This window comes from Microtus pennsylvanicus, chromosome 12 (genome assembly GCF_037038515.1).
Source record: "Microtus pennsylvanicus isolate mMicPen1 chromosome 12, mMicPen1.hap1, whole genome shotgun sequence".
Taxonomy (NCBI): domain Eukaryota; kingdom Metazoa; phylum Chordata; class Mammalia; order Rodentia; family Cricetidae; genus Microtus; species Microtus pennsylvanicus.
The window spans coordinates 78,344,926-78,362,789 of NC_134590.1; the positions used below are offsets into that span (position 1 = coordinate 78,344,926).

The following is a 17,864-nucleotide window of genomic DNA, read 5'->3' on the forward strand; positions in this document are numbered from 1 at the left end:
AATTCACTCCGGCATTCTAAGCATGCACTGGGATGCCTAGCAGAGCAGCTGATGCACTCAGAGCCAGCAAGGTACACGAGGCTGCAGTGTCTGTGATCCTGGTTTTAGTGGCTGAAATTGTAATTAAACTGCAAAGAGAAATGGACGCTAAGATTGGCCTTGACACTAATTACCACGGGGGGGGGGGACATTTATGCAAATATCTTGGAAGCCTGAACTTCAGTCCTTCTGAACCCTCTTTCCTGTGTGGTTGGGATGAAAGGGAAGGAAAAGGAAAGAGGAATAAAGAATTTACCTTCTCTAATTCCAACAGATGAAACCTTAATACTTGTATGGCTTGGATCATCTGCAAAGATACAAAGAGAGTGAATACTCCATCCCTGGTTTGCAGAGAATTGGCTGTCCCAGCTCTAGCATTTCCAACTCACCCTTTCCCCCCCATACATAGAGTTATTTTGATTTATAGCAATAACACTAAAACTTAATAGCAGCGACTGGGTACCATCTAGGGCTTATATTTCTTAAGGAGAAAAAAATAGCTAAACCAACAACAAAACATCTAAGTGGGGATCATAAACACTCTCCTCCCCCATGGCTTCCCCCTTCCGGGTCTTACTGCCCCCAACCCAACCCAAAGGGCCACTGTCCAAGCTACACTTTTCCTACGAAGAAGTTATAGGAAAGTTTCCCCCCAAACAGTGGCTTTGCACTTTGCAAAATTCTTCCTGCCTTCTGTCCGTGCACCTTTGATGCCAATTGGTTGTTTGGGGATGGGGGGGGGGGTGGCGGGTGAGCCTCTGCCCTCGTCGTGGCCCTAATGAAGGAGACTCATAAGGCTGGAAGTCCACAAGGTTTAAGCACACACGCTGACAGGCGGGGAGATAAATCCCCAGGCTGATTAGAGCTGTTCGGCCTGGCCATCATAAAACACAAAAGCCGGCCGTTCCCCAGTCGCTGCTCCTGGGCCCTCTCAGATGAGTTTATACCCTGGGATCCAATCCCCAAACACTTGTCCACAGATAGAAAAACGTTTGTAGATCAGTCCTGAAGGCTCAGAACTGGGTCGGGGCTGGAGGTTGGGTGGATAGACAGGGTAAGGGGAGGAGAGGCTCTTACCAAGTTATCCAGTTCTGGATTAGAAGAGAACAGAGGTTTTTCTGCGCGAATCTAAATACAAGTGAGAAGGAGAGGGGAAAGAAAAAAAATTAAATGAAATCTGGTCGCCTCCCTACTTTCTTGCCTCATTTACACTGTTAGGGGTAGGATGTAACCTCCAAGAGGGACTCGTGACTAAAATTCGTCCCTCGCGGAAACACTTCGGTGTGAACCCGGTAGGCCCGAGACCAGCCCAGAGCGCGCCCTGACTTCAGCCAGAGCTCGGCTTAAGCGGAATGCTGCTCGCCCGCCACACCACCGAAGCAGCCACGTAGCGTGGTGTTCGTGATTTCAATTGCTAGCGAGCTGGTGGATGGTGAGTGGGTGTGAAGATGGGTGATGATCAGCAAACACATTCACTGGACGAAAATCCCTGGGAAGCAGTAACACGCGTGGCTGAAGGAAGACTATTTTGGGGCTACTTTTGAGAAATTACTCTTTCTAGATCAAGCGCTCCATCTCTATGTGTGTGTATGTGTGTGCGCGGGGGGGCGAGGGGAGGACAGAATTTTTCCTTGTTTCCTTTTACTTTTTTTTTTTTAACATTTATTTTGCTGACCTGTTTGGCGAACACGGCTATATCTTCATTGAATGACTCTGACGAGCAGACGTCCCCGCCCGCCACCCCCGGCTCGCGGGGGGTACAAGTAGCTAATTCACATTTCTCAAAAATCAGTGCTAAGAGAGGGAAGAGGGGGTGTCTGCAAGAAAATACAACAGTCACAAACAACACAATGATTAGTCCGGAGTCACCGAAAAACGGCGCCCAAGAGAAACAACCCGAGTAGCTCCAGGCAGAGACCCTTGGGTGATCTGATCATCCGCTTTTGCCCTTTTGCTCACCCCCGCCCAGGTGATGGCTCACCTCCCCCTTCTCCTAGGGCTCTGAAGTCGGAGGCCCTGAGCCCCGGACCGTGTCTGTGGATCAGTTCAGCATATCTGGCCGGAGAAATTGGCAACATTTGCTACGAATAAAACCCAAGCGGTTCCAGCAGCCATTTTGAATTAAGTTTCGCACCGCGACAAACCCTCGTCCCTCCGCCGCACAAGCAGGACCGGGTGCCCGGGAAAGGCGCGCAGGGTGGGAAAGGGCCAGCCTCTGTCTTCCTCCGAGGCGTGCCCCAGGCTCAGGGGATCTCGGTGGCAGGCGTGCAGCAAACTTGAGGAAAGGGCCTCTGTGGCTGCAGGACCGACTGTCACAGGGCAGCACCTACTGACCCTTGCCATACAGCCCTCCGAGAAGCAGGGGGTACTCCATGGCTCCCCAGCACTGTCCTCCCTTTGTAGACGCACCTCATAGTCCCACAAAAAAAGTTCCTTCAAATGCTTTTACAGCCAAGCCTTCTCTTTCGTCTAGAGTGGTAAAGCGACTAGTATCTAAGGCCTAGATGTCGCTCGTCTCAGCCCATTAAAAAAAAAAAAGACTTAATGTTCAAGGAGCTTTTTATTAGCTCTCACAGCCCAGCTGGGAATTTAACAGTTTGGGGTCCTTTTCAAAGCTTCCTCAAATGTTCTGTCCTGGAGCCTAAACCATTTGTAGAGAGGAGGCTGGGATTTAAGCAAGCCCACCGCACAAGGGACGAGAAACCAAAGCAAAAAGATTTCCCCCCTAGTCGAGGGTCACTACTACATATTATATTTTAAAGAGAAAAAGTGAAATAAAAGTTATTACAAAGTTTAAAAATAAAAGTAGGGAAAGTGTCCCCAAAACATCAGCACACAGTAAAGTACAAGTAACTTTCAAAAAGGGTTTCCTAGTTCAGGGTCTAATCGAATGGCCGAAGGAGCACAGCAAGCCCTGGCCAGAGTCTCCCAAAGAAGAGCATCCTGCAAGCGCTTCTTGATAAATCCTGAAGGTTTCGCCTTTGAACACAAAGTGCCCAACCGCTTAGAAGTTTCTAAACGTCTGTGTCAATTCAGAGCGGCCCTTCTCCTTGACTTCAGTTGAACAAACTCCTTAAGGCAAGGCATGTCCCCCTTGTCTGACCTGCATCTGTCCTTCTGACTTTATTGTGCACTAGCAGAACCAGCATACGGTGGCTGAGTAAACTCCGCAAGTCAGAACAATCAATGGCTTAAAAGATTTCCCTTAAACTAAAAGTTTCTTTCCAACACAAAGGCGCCTACACTTTGAAAGCCCCCCAACGCTCTCGAGCCAACTCCAGCGAGCAAGGTCTGAGATCTGCTGACTTCAGACTGAGAGAGGACACGGAACCTTTAGGCAGCCACTCCTGCACTGGGACTCCTTTGCGGCCAACGTGGCGGCCAAACCGGGCGCTGAGCCTGCTCCGAGTGCAAATGGAAATGGGGAGGAGGCTTCCCCCCCCCAATTTCCATGCAATATGAATGAAAAGTCACTGGTTCTGTACTTCTAATCTAGAGGGCTCTCTAACTTTCCGGTTGCAAGGGAGGAAGCCTCGCGTCTCAACTACTTAACTTCTGCCCATTATACCTACCCATAAATGGCATCTTTATCTCTCTTTAAAGCGTCATTGACTGAGGAGCCCATGCTGGGGGCCATGGCGTTGGTATGAGCTGTGTGCGGGTACTGATGAGAGTGCAGAGGAGGCCCGTGGTTCAGGTGGTGGACTGGCTGCATGGACCTGGCTGCATGCGGGTCCCCATACATCGTGGAGGGGATGCCTACTCCATCCATGCCCCCATAATGGGGTAGGTCGTCGTACTGCATGACAAACAGGAGAGAAAAAAAGGGTCAGAGGCCATGCGGGGTACACGGGGAACGATAGGGCACCGAGCTTATAAAAGGTCAGTCCAGCTGGATCCTTCAACCCGAATTCCGTGGCCTTCGATCTCTAAAGTTGAGTTTTCTATTGTAAAAATTAATTTTAACAGTAAAAATTCTATTGCTCTCAGTGAGAGTCATCTGAGATGAAGGTTCCTGTCCTAACTTGTGTCCATATAGACTAATTCAGAAATCCAAAATCTTTTGGCAAGAAAGGAAGGAAGGAAGAAGGAACGGCAGAGAGGCATTCTCCCGGAGGCGGAAGGTAAAACAAGCCTGTTTCTGGAGGAGGAAACCGAAAATCACAACAATAAAACGTGCCGGGACAGTGAAGCAGACCCGCCTAGCTCCATAGCCCCTTCACTTCAGGGGGATTTTTTTTTAAGTTATGATGGGAATAGTTGTGCCAAGCACGTGAATTCAGGAAGGCTTCTCATTTTATTTCCCTGCCAGCATGGGATTGGGCAGTCCTGCAAGACACTGCGTTTGCTTGGCTTTCCAAAATAAACTCTGCTAAATTATACAAAACGAACTGGCCCCCTTATATTATGTGACATTGGAGTGTACCGAAGGCAACTCGTGCCGTCCTTTACAGCTGAACCTGGAACTGGGCAACGGTTCCCGTTCCCTCCAAGTTTAAAGAGAAGCTACACAAGACAACAGCTAATGCTCTGTTTTATTTTTTCTGCCCTCAAACTTTCTCCCTAGAGTAGAAGTCAAGGGAGGCAATTGTTACTCAGTAGTTTCTAAGCAAATTCAAAAGTAAACACATATCCAAACCCACCTTGGGGGGCGCAGGGGTGCTCTCAAAGTGATTGCCATTACTGTCTGTGATAAATTCAGCCATTTGAATTTTTCTAATTGTTTTATTCCAGGCAAGTTCTTTTTTTTCTCTAAGATTTGGAAAGGGTGAGAGTAAAATGCTTTTCAAAGAAAGGGGAATTGCCACTTTCATCCTCTTAAAGCCAGAGGCGTGAAGGGAGTTTGGAAGAAGGCTGACATTTGCCTGAACCAGGAGAATAAAGAAAAATGTGTCAGCTAGTAACTTTCTTTTCCAGAAAGGGCTCTGAGGGCCAGGACACAAACTATGCTAGGAAGCCTTTTTGTAGACCCCTTTCTTTTAAGAAGCCACCTCAGCTGGGCCGTCATTGTCTCAGTTTACTTTCAAGGCATTTCCATTCAAATAGGAATATTGGGGAAATTAGTATTGCATTTTAACAGTGAGTAGCTGTGTGTTTAGTATTCAATTAGTACAGAGCTTACCTAAGGGGGGAAAAATCTGCAAATTTACTATCTTGCATAAAAATCCATGCAAATTTAAATTACTTTTAAAAGATGAATGATTTTTCCAACTACAAAAAAAAACTGCTGTACTACAAGTTACTTAATTAAAACTGCTACCTACTTTTACTGATATTAAAGATGGGTATAATCGATAATATAGCAGAAGTTCCCGAATGTTTATTTTAATTAAGCATAGCTTTAAACTTTTGGTCCCTAAATGCTCAAATTATAGCACTGGATATGTTGCCGGTTTCCCTTCCTCTTTCTTCTTTTCTTTTAAAACAGGTGATTCCTTGAGCTTCTGTTTTTATTTATATAGCTGTTGGTTAGGAATCTCTAGACATCTCGATCACTTGAATTAGCAACCACAAGTAGCATGCATGAAGCTACAAATGCATTGAGTAAACCTGTCAATTTAGGCCGCGGCTTTAGGAGCCTCATTCAAAAAGAGAGAAAAGAAAAAAAAAAAGGAAACTTAGCAGCAGTGTCTTTCAGCCACGTTTCAATTTAATCTCACATCTGAGTTCCACAATTGTTTTTAATACGTACCCTTTGCGCCATCGGCCTCTCTGGCTCCCTTCCTACTTCAGCTTCTAATATATCCTCTTTAAGGCCAGTGTGAAAAGAAACAAATATGCAAACTCCCTCGGAAAAAAAAATGAAGCACGAAAAAAAATCCCTTTGCGTCTCCAGCACTGTGAGTTACTGGTCCCAGATCTTCGGTCTACCGGACCTGAAGCAAGCCGCCCGCGTCGCTGAGCATAAAAGCGCTCCGGTTCCAAGACAGCAGCGGGAGGAAAAAAAAAGAAAAGAAAAAAAAAGCAGATCTTCTCTCTACCCCCCAAAAAAAATCAGTTAAAAAAAAAAGAGCGCCCCTCAGACCCAACTACCAAATCTCATGGCTTTCTGCCACTCCAGCTGTCAATCACAGGCGAGGTTGTCAACGTGGTGAATGAATGATCATCCGCTCTGTCTTCTTCTGGTCAGAACACCTCAAATGTTAATATTCAAATGCACAAAGCCCTAGCGCCTGCTTCCCTCGAATCAGTCCTAATTCCTAATCAGTTTCTCTCTTCTCTCGCTCTCTTTCTCTTTCTCTCTCCCTCTTTGCAACTGCTGCACTGAAGGGAGATTAGAGAGGAGGGTTAAAAAAATGTCTGTCTGAGTTTGTCTTAAAGGAGCCACGATCGATGCTGCCCGCTTGCAGTCGCCGTACGTGTGTAAAGTGTGTGTTGCACAGGCGGAGAGGTGGATTCCGACCAGAATGCTAGAACCCGGAAGTAGTGGTGGCCATAACAGGTCGCGTCTTACACAATGCATTGGGCTGCAGCAAGTAGGCTCCTCGGCAGGGGTGGGTGCGCGAAGCGAGCTCTGGCCGCACTGGAGAGGCAGAAAGGCGCTCCATGAATTCGCACGCCCAGGCACTAACACCACACACCCAGGGCACATGCACACAGATGCAGGATGCAGCTCCGGACCGCCGGCTTTACGTTCCGTGTTCTTTTCACTCCTTCGCCTTCCAACCTCTCTTCCCAAAGCGGACTCTCGAAATAAATTGGGAATAAGCGCAGGGCAGGCAGATGCCGCAGTTATTTCTCTCAGAGCTCCACTCATGAAAGACTTCAAGACTTTCCTCGAAATTATTGGGGTCTGCCAGTATTTTTCGGGGTGGGGGTGATGCCCAAAGTACTGGATTCTCTGCTAGACTCCCCAAGGAGAAAAGCCGAAGCCAGAGCAAGAAGAGGAGCTGTAGCTGGTTTAGGAGAGGTTCAGCTTAGGAATCCCGAGAACGTGGGGTGGCGGTCGCCTGGGCGTTCTGCAGACCCAGCTTAGAGTTTTTTTGTTTTGAGATTTTATCCCCCCGCTGTCAGAAGTGGACTCGCGGCCGGAGGAAAGGAAATGCTTGCATTTTGTCACTCAGAGTCCGGACGCCCCCACCTCCTCTGCCTGGCAGCCCTCAGCCCCAGCGCGAAGTGAGGGAGGAAGGGAGGGAACAATGAGCTGAACGCGGGGACTGTGCCCCTAGCGCTTGTTTACAAACACCGAGCTATTTATGACCGCCGGAGAGCGAAACTCAACCCGGGCACCGAGCAGCTGGACCTCGCGGACGACCGGGGCCTGGGAGCCGCGGGACTCGAGGCTCCTTCTCGGTCGCGCTGTCGGCGAGGCAGTTGTGCGCCCGAGGCGCGGCGCGGCTGCAGAGCTCGGCTGAGCTGCGGCCGGGGCTGCCTTTGTCTGGGCGATGCCGATGGGGCTCCAGCATCGGCCTTGCCTTGGCCTGGAGAAGCTGCGCACCCCAGCTCCTTCAGAGGCGACACCCGGCACGGGACTCCCAGACCTCCATCCCTCTGCTTTTCTATCTCCGACCCGGCCCCGCGAAAACTCCCAGGTCCAGAGAAAAAGAAATCCACTTCGGTAGCTGAGATTTCAGACAAAAGCTGACCCTGCCCACAACTTGAAGTCTCCAGCCAGCCACTGGTTTTTAACTTTCTCCCTTGAAGTACCACACCCCGGACTTAAAATTGGGTTGGTTTTTTTTTTTTTTTGAGTCTTTTTATTCTCACTTCGCACTCGTCCTCAGTTATTCTATTTAGTGGGGTTATTTTACTCTTTATGGTTCTGCGCCCGGCTCTCATCGGCTTAGATAGTAGCTGGAAACCTCACATCCCAGGCAGGGATCTCAGCTCGCTGGGCTCGGAGAGGACCCCCCCCCCCCAAAGCTGAAACCTCGCAGAAAACTCCCCCTGCGGTCGACTGGAAAATGAGCTCACCCAAATCTCGGTAGGCAGCCGTGGAGAGGGTTCCGCCAATCGGAAGGCGTCCCCGCCCAGGCGGCCGCGCATTGGCTGCGGGGAAAATCAATTATCAAATAATCGATCAGCAGGGAGCTTCGATCTGCTGGGAATGCAAACTGCCATTCCGGATTCCCGCCCTGAAGGTGGCCAAAAGGCTCACTCCCTCAAAGCAGCCGGCCCGCGCTCCCACCGCCCCCACCCCCATCCCAGCGCCAGCTGCGTACCGAACCCTCACTCCAGGGGCGGGGGAAGGTTATGCGGAGAGTTCTGAGAAAGATTAGGGGGCTCCCTTCACGCGGAGATTGTTTGGAAAAGGTTAGCATCTCTGAAACGTAGCTCCAAGGCTCCAAGTCAAAGACTTGTTTCCATTCTTCAGGCGGGACTCAAGTTTCTATTGAGTGGGCTTCTCTGGAACAGGAGACACAGGGTGATCACTAGAATCTCGAGCTGGAATCAGGTTCCTTCGAGCGCAGGAGCTTCCTAGGCAACATTCACAGTTCTTTTAACACTCTGTACAAGTCAGCGCCAGGCTGCTTCGCTCCAGCAGCCGTGCGTGTGGGTTAAGCACAGTAGACCAGGCTTGCGGGCCTCCAGCACAGCACCCCGCCCCCAACAAGGGACACCTGAAGGGCTGACATATGTTCACCCCAAACCTTCTATGGGTTTTGCCTTGAAAAAGATCCAACTGTTTAAAACAATAAAAGGTCCCCAGGATACCCTATCGTGTGCCTCTCTGTGCCTCCATTCTGTCTTCTTTTCTGTTTTGCACTTAAGTTTGAAGATCTTTTACTTTTCTCATTACATTCTTGTGCACTGGTTTCTTGCCCAAACGCCGCCCCGATTTAGAAAGTTAATGCAGGCTTGTGAGTCAAAAACCAGACGCGGAAAAGCCAGGTGAATTGTCTCCGGGTCTAGGGAGACAGATTTTCCCAAGTTTTGGAAGATTGAGCTGGCTGGGCCCTGCAATACACTTCTCTGCGAATTATAGAGCCGACTGAGCCTGAGAACCCTGCCCCAACTCCAGACCAGTGCGGCCGGCACCTGAGTGGCGGTCACCGCTGCTGGGTCCTGCGGGGTGTGAGTGTCATCACCCGAGGAGGCTTGAGGGGCACCGACACAACTGGGGGCGGGGCAGGAGGGAATTGGGAAGGACGTTCAAGCCAGACACCACCTTGAGCACGTCTAAGTTACAATTCTTAAAAGAATAGCAAGGGCGATCGTCTAATTTAGCCGGGAAAAATTTACTGTAAAATACACGTAGATGATCTAGTCTTTAAGAGCCCAAAGGAGTCTCAGACCGACTTAAGTAATGTGCTTAGAGCTTCCTTAACCCTGCGTGAAGGGTTTCAAGTTGAGACAAGGTCAGTTTTTAATAAACTACATATTTATGAGAATAGGATTTATTTGAGGTTCTTGCTTTTCAGTAAGTTCTTTGACATCACCAGTCCAAGTGGCAAAGGAAAGAGCAGGTAACTTTTCAAACAGGCACAATCTTCAAAGCAAGGACAAGACTATGGGGTTTTAACAGTGCTGTGTCAAGTTACCTTTAAAATATACTTTAATTACCTACCCACAAGTTTTCCCTTAAAGACTAGGGGAGTTTGAACTTCTGAGCTTAAAATAAAGCCCTGTTAGTTTTGAAAACTTTCCATTTATGAATGTGAACCTGCACCTCCTCGTACTACTTCCAAGCCTCCGTAGATCACTTCTGAACAATTGAGCGGCTAAAACACTTTTACAATGTAATTACAGTAGTATGAATTGTTTGCCCAAACCTCATTCTGGATAAGGATTTTACAATTAGCAAACAGTTATTACAGTTGGGGCTTGCTGGGAGAAATTGCATACATATAGAGTTGCAATATAGTAGCCATAAAAAAAAAACCTCTTCTAGCGAGGCAGCAATTAATCATCTATTAAAAAGAAAGGTGAAGAGGCCAGTTCGAGATACTGCAGAAAGTGACCGTGACATAAATTACTGCGAGATTTGTTCTGTTCTGGGATGCACCTACCCCTAAGCTTACTTCAGATGTTTCCTTTTTTTTTTAAAGACAATAGCATTCTGATTTTGGCAAACAGCTCCTGGTGTTCAGCTCTTGCTGTGGGCCCTACTTTTGAAGATGCAGCCTTCTACTTTCCCTGCAAGGCTCCCAGTGCCTTCCCAAAGTTAGAGTGCAGGGACTGAGAAGGAGGCCAGCTGAGCCCCAGTCCCTATTGTTTATCACCTACCCTGTGGGGGAGACCGCTAAAACAGGCAGGGGTCGCCAGGGCTGCTGGTAGTCTCAGAGCGGTCCCTGCAAGTTTCTGTTCTCCTGAGAGGAACTCTGCAAGCTTCATCTCCTGAACTGGGCTTTTGTTTGAAAAGTTCACACCGAGCAGTCAGATCCCCAAACTCTTCCAAATTAAAGAGGCACCTCTGAAGGTAGAACGTGTGTGTGTTTGCCAGCCCAACACAAATAAAGTCCTGTTAATCAGTGGAGTTTGGCAGCTGTGTTCACAGAATGATAAGGCTTTATCATCTGGCACCTCACTGGAAGATGCCTGTTAAAATGTCGTGGCTGCTCTTGAGGTTCTCCTGGAGGGTGGGAGCTTGGGATTTGTACTTCAAGAAAAACACTATCAGTTTTCTGGCCTCCAAACAGCACCCCTACATTAGCATTCGCATTTTCAACAACAACAACAACAAAAAGAAAACGGGGGGGGGGTTAGTTTAAAGAAAATGGATTTGAAATCTAGTGGAGATAATAGAGGAATGCTGGAGATAAGAGGCTGGATGTGATACGAGAACAGGACCAAGAATTTAAAGCTAATGGATGACTGTGAGAAACTGAAATAAACTATTTAGATGGCTATTAAAGGGAGAAACCAGGTTAAGTGATAGGAAAGAGGGCTTAAAGGGGAGGATCAGGAAGGACGTTAATCAAGAGTCCCAAAGCAATCCAGGCCACAGGGGCTGGGAGAATTGTTTACTACATTTTGCTTCAGAAAACAAAGGCTGTCTGGGTCCAGTTCAGAAGTCAATGAGAGGTCAGCCTCGGCACTCTGACCATCACAGGGAAAATGCCTGACTCACTATCTTCGGACTGCCTAACAAAAGTCCAGGAAAAATAAATGTTGGGAGTCTGGTTGCTTGCCTTACTCTCTATTTCAAGTCATTAAAATGCTTTGGTCTCTAGAGAGGGGAAAACTACACTGGTTAACATAATTACCAGCTCTGACATTTTCAGAACTTATAGAGGTCTTTTATTAATTAAGTAGAGGGCTTAATAAAATATTCCTAATAAAATTTATGGTTGTCTTAAAACTTTCTAAACAGTGCCATAAATTCTTAATAAAATTAACTGGGAAATGAGTTATTAGCCTACACTTTGCCTTCCCCCAAACTTCAACAGGCTCTGCAGAATAGAAAGAAATAGAGGTCTTTTAAAATATAAATATTAGCCGAAGCTATACATTGCACTAGAGAGCAGGCCTTAACTATTATTTCTAGTGGGCCTAGCTTCTAAGGCCCCACATCCCCCAAACTGCACACAGAACTTCAAGAGAGTGTCTCTGCTTTGCAGCATGTTATATATATGCATGTGTCTACAAACTCATTTAAATGCAATGTCCAATGTCTGCGGCTGTTTTGTTTTGAGCATAATAAAGAACGTAACACATTTATTCTAATAATAAATTCTGAATGCCCAGGGCAAATAATTACCCAACAGAAGTTAAGCAAGATTGAGGTGTCTCATTTTTTTTTTAATTTTGATCTCTCAATTTAATTTTCTCAAGGGTAGCTTTTAGTTAACAAAATCTGCAGTAACATCTTTCTCTCTTTGTTTTAACATTCACGGATTTTTCTCAAGGAAATACACTTGCTGTGCAGATACAGAAAAAAATGTTTCCATGTCACTCTATTTCAAAGTTTGCAGAGTTAATTTGAGTTTTGAGATGGTTCTCTGCCGTACAGATTCCAGTCTTGGGTGAGTGGCTGTTTAAAAGAGCAGGCCACTGGCATCCACTCCAAATATAACCAAACCACCTTGGATTGTTCAGTGTTTAAAGGCTTGATCTTTTGTGCCGTCTACTGGACAATAGAAAAACTGCAGCCCTGTTTACTTTAAACTTTCCACTGTCCAGTATTCGGTGAAGGTGGGGGTGGGGAGAGGGATATGGGGGGCGGGTAGGGTGAGATTTAATACTAGGAACTGACAAGAGAGAATCACAGGACCTGGGACTGCCTGAAAAGGTGTTATAGTCAAATTAGCTTTTTCAGACGGATATCAAGTGCAGATGCATCCAAACTTCTTGGTTAATGCCAACATCCAATTCTCATCCTCAACCCACGTCCCTTTCTCAGCCAATGTGGCATAAGATGGGATGGACTCAATCTCTCTGAGAAGAAAGTGTGGGTGATTGCCTGGCAGCAAGTGTGGATTCCCTTGACAGATGAGTTAAAGGGTAGCTAGTAGCTGAATAAAGCAGAATGGACATATTAATGCTGGCATCCAGAATATAATGTTACCCAGGAATCAAAAAAGTCACTTTTAGAAGAGCAAGGATGAAACCAGTAAGGAGATCATTTTCATGCCTACACCCCTTTGGCGATTCCTGAAGCAAGTGTTTAGTGTGATCAGGGAGAAGGGTCAGCAGATGAAGGTCAGATGCCTTCGCACAGCTGAGGCTGTCTCTGTGCTCTTAAACCTTAAAAGCATTATACATGTTTTATTTGATTTAAAAGTGAACAGGGAGCCCTAGCATCGTGGACACTTTGGGGGTAGGGGAACATATATGCGGCTAACTTTGACTTCCAACACTGACTTAGTTTCTGAAGCAATCACTATGATCACACAGAAGTACCTTTTGGGATTTAAAAAGCCCAATACCTTTCCTGTCAATAGAGAAGTCAAGTGGGTTTTGATCAAAGAGCCACAAACATTTGGTACAAGCATTCTTCAAATTGTTCATCTGCTTCTCTAAAATCAAGCCAGGAGTGTGAGACAAGTAAGTAGACATAACTTAAAAACAAACAAACAACCCCCCCCCTTTTTTTTGCCGAGCAGGGGAATAGTCTCTTTTGTAGGCTTGGCTGTCTTGGAACTGGCTCTGTAGACCAGGTTGGCCTCAAACTCACAGAGATCCAGCAGCCTCTGCCTCCTGAGTGTGGGGATTAAAGGCATTTACCATCTTGCCTGGCTCTAAAAACTTACTTTTAAGAAAAACATAATAGTGAAAAGGAAATGCAAGACATTTTATTGATGCATAAATGCATTTCCACGATGCATTCCAAATGTATGCTTTGATGTGGCACTGTGTCAGAGTGACTTTAAGTATCAAGGTTGTCAGGACTGCCAATGACCACCTTAAGCATGGAGACTGTGTGCATGGCCATCTGAAAACTGAGGTGTTTTAGTTGTATGTTGGTGGTGGTGTTTTTAAAGCTCCAACCATAAATGGTTGTTATTTTATGAACTATTTAACTCGTGTTTTAAAAATTAACAAAATCCTACTTGTAATAGCTGGGAAAGCTAGGATTTTTTTCCCCTAGAAGTAATCACAAGTGAGCTCAAGCCTGATGTATTCTACACTAATAATGGAATTACTGAGTGCTGGGAGAGGTCTGGCAGGCCCGCTAAGCAGCCAGCCAGCAACTGCAAACATTTACCTTTGAAGCGACTGGATAAGGCTGACCACTCATGCTTAGCATCCATGTTACACAGAATAAAAGGACACATTTTGTGCGAACCTTCAGGCAAAAAAAAAAAAAAAGATCCTACTGATTATTCAAAAATAAATATTTTAACATTTCATTGAGTTGTCTAATGAATAAGAAAAACATTGAAGGCTTCCTGCAGATCAGAGAGAATTCTAACAGCGAGAAAAGCACTAAGAGAAAAGAACAAGAAACTGAAGGGCGCCTGCTGAGCAGTTACTCATTTGTAACTATCTGGAAACGTACTTTTCTGTGCCTTTATTTTAAAAAGGAAAATAAATACCATCTTTCCTTGTCTTAAAAAAAAAATAGCTTCAGACTACGGTTATGCTTGCCGGAAATCGCACTTTTCCAAGAAACTTGTGCCACGTAGGGTCAGTCTGAAAACAGGAGGAAAAGTCTACAACCTTGCAGGCACCCCTTCTTCCAGGTCCCAAAGGATAATTTCACTAGCTGCTACTTCCTCGGCCACTTCCGGGAATGTGGGGTGAGGACGGTCATCGCGTATCCCTCCGCCTGTGCGGGTGCTGGTGGTCATACCCTGCTTTCACCCCCGGGATGCGCGCTCCCTCGGTCCGGTGGGGTGACCCAGGCCTTGGGCTTGCCACCACAGGGCTGGGAGTCTGCTCACACCGGGCTGGGCGCAGGGAGTTCTGAGATAAAGCGTCCTTTAAGGAGAGGATGAATGGCCCCAAGAGGTGGAAAAGTCCCTTTGCAGGTAGCTGCCTGCCATCCTGGAGGGGTTAACCCAGGCCTCTGCGGGAGGGGGAGGATCACACCTAGAGGCTGCGAGCGGCCCCGCCCTGTGCAAGTCCCTGGGGACCCGGGGACAGGGTGCTCGACTCCGGCTTCGGTCTTCCGCTGCTCCAGGCTGAATATCCAAGGGCGCCTTTCTTCCCAAAGGGTCTAGAGGACTCCTTAGCGCTTCGCCCAGGTCTAATTCTAGAAGCTTCTCGCCTCTGTTCTTGGACAGTCCGTCCTTCGAGGCATCACTCGGGAGGCCAGTCGGTCCCTTAGGTCAGGTGCTCGGTGATCAGAACCGCAGGAGATATGGGGAGCCGGTGCCTTTTGCAGCGGCCCCCTCGCAGGGAGGAGCTGCAAGAGCCGAAGTTAGGGTTTCGGGTGCTCAAATGAGCCTCGTGGAGATCCGCTCGTGTCCTTGTCCCTGCTTCCTGCAAATGAACGCGGAGACGCCACCGGTACCCGGGAGTCCCAAGCCACCATGCTCCGAGTGCAGCAGAACGGGCGGGAGGAAGGACTGCAAGGAGCAGCGGAGGCAGGAAAGCAAGGGCGGAGACAGGCGCCATGGGACCCGGGACCTGGAGACCCAGAGGGACTCGGACTCGGAGCCTCACGGAAGTTGGAGTTCAGTCGGTGGCCGGGCTAGTCCCTGGACGCTGCCAAAGGCGGGAAAAGAGTTTGTCTCTTTAGTGCGAGATCTGAGTCAGACTTGCACGGTCCACCTTCCGAAATAGCTGGGCAAAGCTGCCTGCGTTTCCACGTTCATATTTACAGACAGAGATTCCCTTGGGGTGAGGAAACAAAACAAAGTATGTCGGAAAGGTCAAGGGGCGACTAATACTGAGGGCTAGGTAAACACGTCTGGGAGAAAGCATTGCCCTCCTCAAGGCAATGAAAAAAAAATCACTGCCCTAGTGAATTGGGTGAGGAGACCTGCCTGAGGCCCCCCCTTTCCCAGCCTGTGCCCCCATGCTGAGCCCTTCAGGGCTCAAGACTCAGGGCACTTTTTTTTGCCCATTTCACAGACGCACAAACTGAGGCCCACAGAAGTTAATTTATTTTCTGTGTGCTCAATGTTCTTTAAAAAACAAAAACAGAAAACAAAAATTTTTCTCCCAACTCTTTTGGAAAAAAAATAACAACTACACCAGAAATTTTTACTATTCTTTCTAAGAAGGCTAGAGATGGGGGTATCTTTGTCTGCTAGCAGAGGTCGGGGTGTATGCAGAGTGGGTGTACTTGCTTGTGTAGCCGGCTGATGACTCCATCACTGAGCTACTTTCTGTGAGCCAGGAACCTCCTAAGCTGCAGAGGACCCTGGGGCAAAGAGGTCATCACAGGAAGAGGTGAAGGAGAGCTTGCAGTTGCTGGTGACATGGGACTCTCCCAGGGCTTGACTCTTTCTTAGGCACTCTTCCTCCAAACAGCCACCACCACCTAAGCAACAACCACCAATAGGAAACACAACCACCCTCAGTCTTCTTCACTGGCTTCCTGGGATCCCACTTAATCAATTCCCTTGGGATGGGGAAAAAAAGATCTGGAGGTTTGGGGTGAATTCCCCACGAAGACCGACTCTTGGGTCCGCTGTCTGGGGTCCCAGAGCAGGAACACGCAAAGTATGATTTTCTCCCTGCCCCCACTGGCAGCTTGTCTTTAAGAACTCAAAAGTGGACATCATAGATTCCAAACAGACACAGTATCTCATTGCAATGTTAAGGTCTATATTCACAAAACAGCATCGTAGTCTACTTCCCTGAACCCCATTGACCATCCGGGTTACCCTAACCCTGTGCAAGAGAGGCCTGTATGCATAGTGAGTTTAGCATTGCTATTGCTAAAATCTTTATTTTAACTTCGAAATTTGTTCCTAAAACAAATATTTATTTCCATTTTTTTTTCTCTCGACATCTTGCTTGTCTTTAGCCTTTTAGTCTAAGTTTCTGGTTGCCTAGGATTTTGTCTTGGTTGTTTGGTAGAGAAAACTTGCAGGTATGAAGAAGATCTATGCTCATGCATTTTGCCATTTCTTAAAACCCTATACAGTTTACTGTTTTGTTTCTTTTCTACTTGTGGAATAGTAACAAAAAACTCGTCGAAGACTCTGGGGAATAAACTTCAGCACTATTCTGTGTCCTCCAACGGCCCTGAGGAGAGTTTATTGCCTTCTTAGATATTAGTTGATTTGTATTTCTTGAAAGTTCCCCAAGGAACCCAGAACTTTTAGATGCGCTCACTGTACTGTAAGTTGTTTTATTTGCCACCATTTAGTGATTTTTGTAGTCTGAAACTGAAGAATAATTGCAAAAATTAGGAAAAGCTCCTGCTTTGTGCAGATATTTCCAGGCAAGGGTCACTAAGTGTGCCAGAGAAAGACTGTTTGGCTCAAGTTTGACCATGGCGAGTTATGAGTGGGCTGACTGAACTGGAAGGAGTTAGCCATGTGCGGTATGCATTGATTACATTATTTTGATTTATTATTATTTTTGTTGAGACAGAGTTTCACTATGTAAACCGGACTTGCACCAACTTGCAAAGATCCATCCACCTGCCTCCACCTCTCCACTGTTAGGATTAAATGTATGCACCACCATGCTTGAGTTATTTTGATTTCTAAGTGTGTTTTTGATTGTTTTTTTTCATTTAAGGATTATTTCTTATAAAATCACACAGATAATATGTCGTTTTAAAATTTAAAAATGCTTATTACTAGAAATGATAATGAGATCTACTTGAGAGGAAATTTTAAGAGGAATGATGCTTTGGAATTTGGTTAGAAAAAAATACTATTCCAAAAGGGTATTTCTCTGATCTGACTTCGGTCATTTACATCCAGCTTTACTGTTTTTGCCCTGCCTGAAAGATATCTGAGGTCTGAATTACTATTTAATCTGTCTATCTATTTGTCTTTGTTTTGTTTTTGAGACAGGGTCTTTTTCTGTGTAGCTCTGGCTGTCCTGGAACTCAACTCGCTCTGTAGACCAAGCTGGTCTCTAACTCACAGAGATTCTCCTGCCTCTGCCTCCAGAGTGCTGGGATTAAAAGCATGTGCTATCATATGTTTTATATATATATAAAGTCATTTATATATATAAAATCATTTATATATATTTATATATATAATTATATACATCATTCCATTTATTCTTTATAAAATTATCTCAACTAGAACAAAATATACAAATTTATTTGAAGGTGAAACTTCATATCATATCATATAATAGAAACATGTCTTCTTTCCACATTTTTCCTCAGGTAGGGTAATGATTATACTAACACATCTTAAACAATTTGCTCTGAGATAGACACCCAAATCTGTTTGTTCTTGCTCTGGGAAGTGATCATTCAAAGAGTCCTTAGTCTGTGCAGTATCCAGGTTCTAAGCTGGTTTTATTTCTACATCAGCATGACCAAGTATCGCTCAACAAATATCACACAATGACCATGG

The 17,864-nt window shown here is 46.4% G+C and overlaps 1 protein-coding gene across 6 annotated transcripts in view; it reads right to left on the minus strand.

Annotated features, from left to right (window-relative positions):
• Meis1 (Meis homeobox 1) overlaps positions 1-7,000 on the minus strand; it is a 141,355-nt gene extending 134,355 nt beyond the window's left edge. For 4 of the 6 annotated variants that reach the window (XM_075944406.1, XM_075944407.1, XM_075944405.1 and 1 more), the window contains exons 1-5: positions 5,732-6,517; positions 3,612-3,838; positions 1,715-1,856; positions 1,117-1,167; positions 296-346 (exon numbers count right to left, since the gene is read on the minus strand). In XM_075944406.1, coding sequence (XP_075800521.1) covers positions 296-346; positions 1,117-1,167; positions 1,715-1,856; positions 3,612-3,838; positions 5,732-5,743 — 483 coding nt within the window. In that variant the 5' untranslated portion in view covers positions 5,744-6,517. Of the gene's footprint in view, positions 1-295; positions 347-1,116; positions 1,168-1,714; positions 1,857-3,611; positions 3,839-5,731 lie in introns of all 6 variants that reach the window. The other 2 variants (XM_075944409.1, XM_075944408.1) reach the window with 2 other exon arrangements.
• Positions 7,001-17,864: the final 10,864 nt, after the last annotated feature.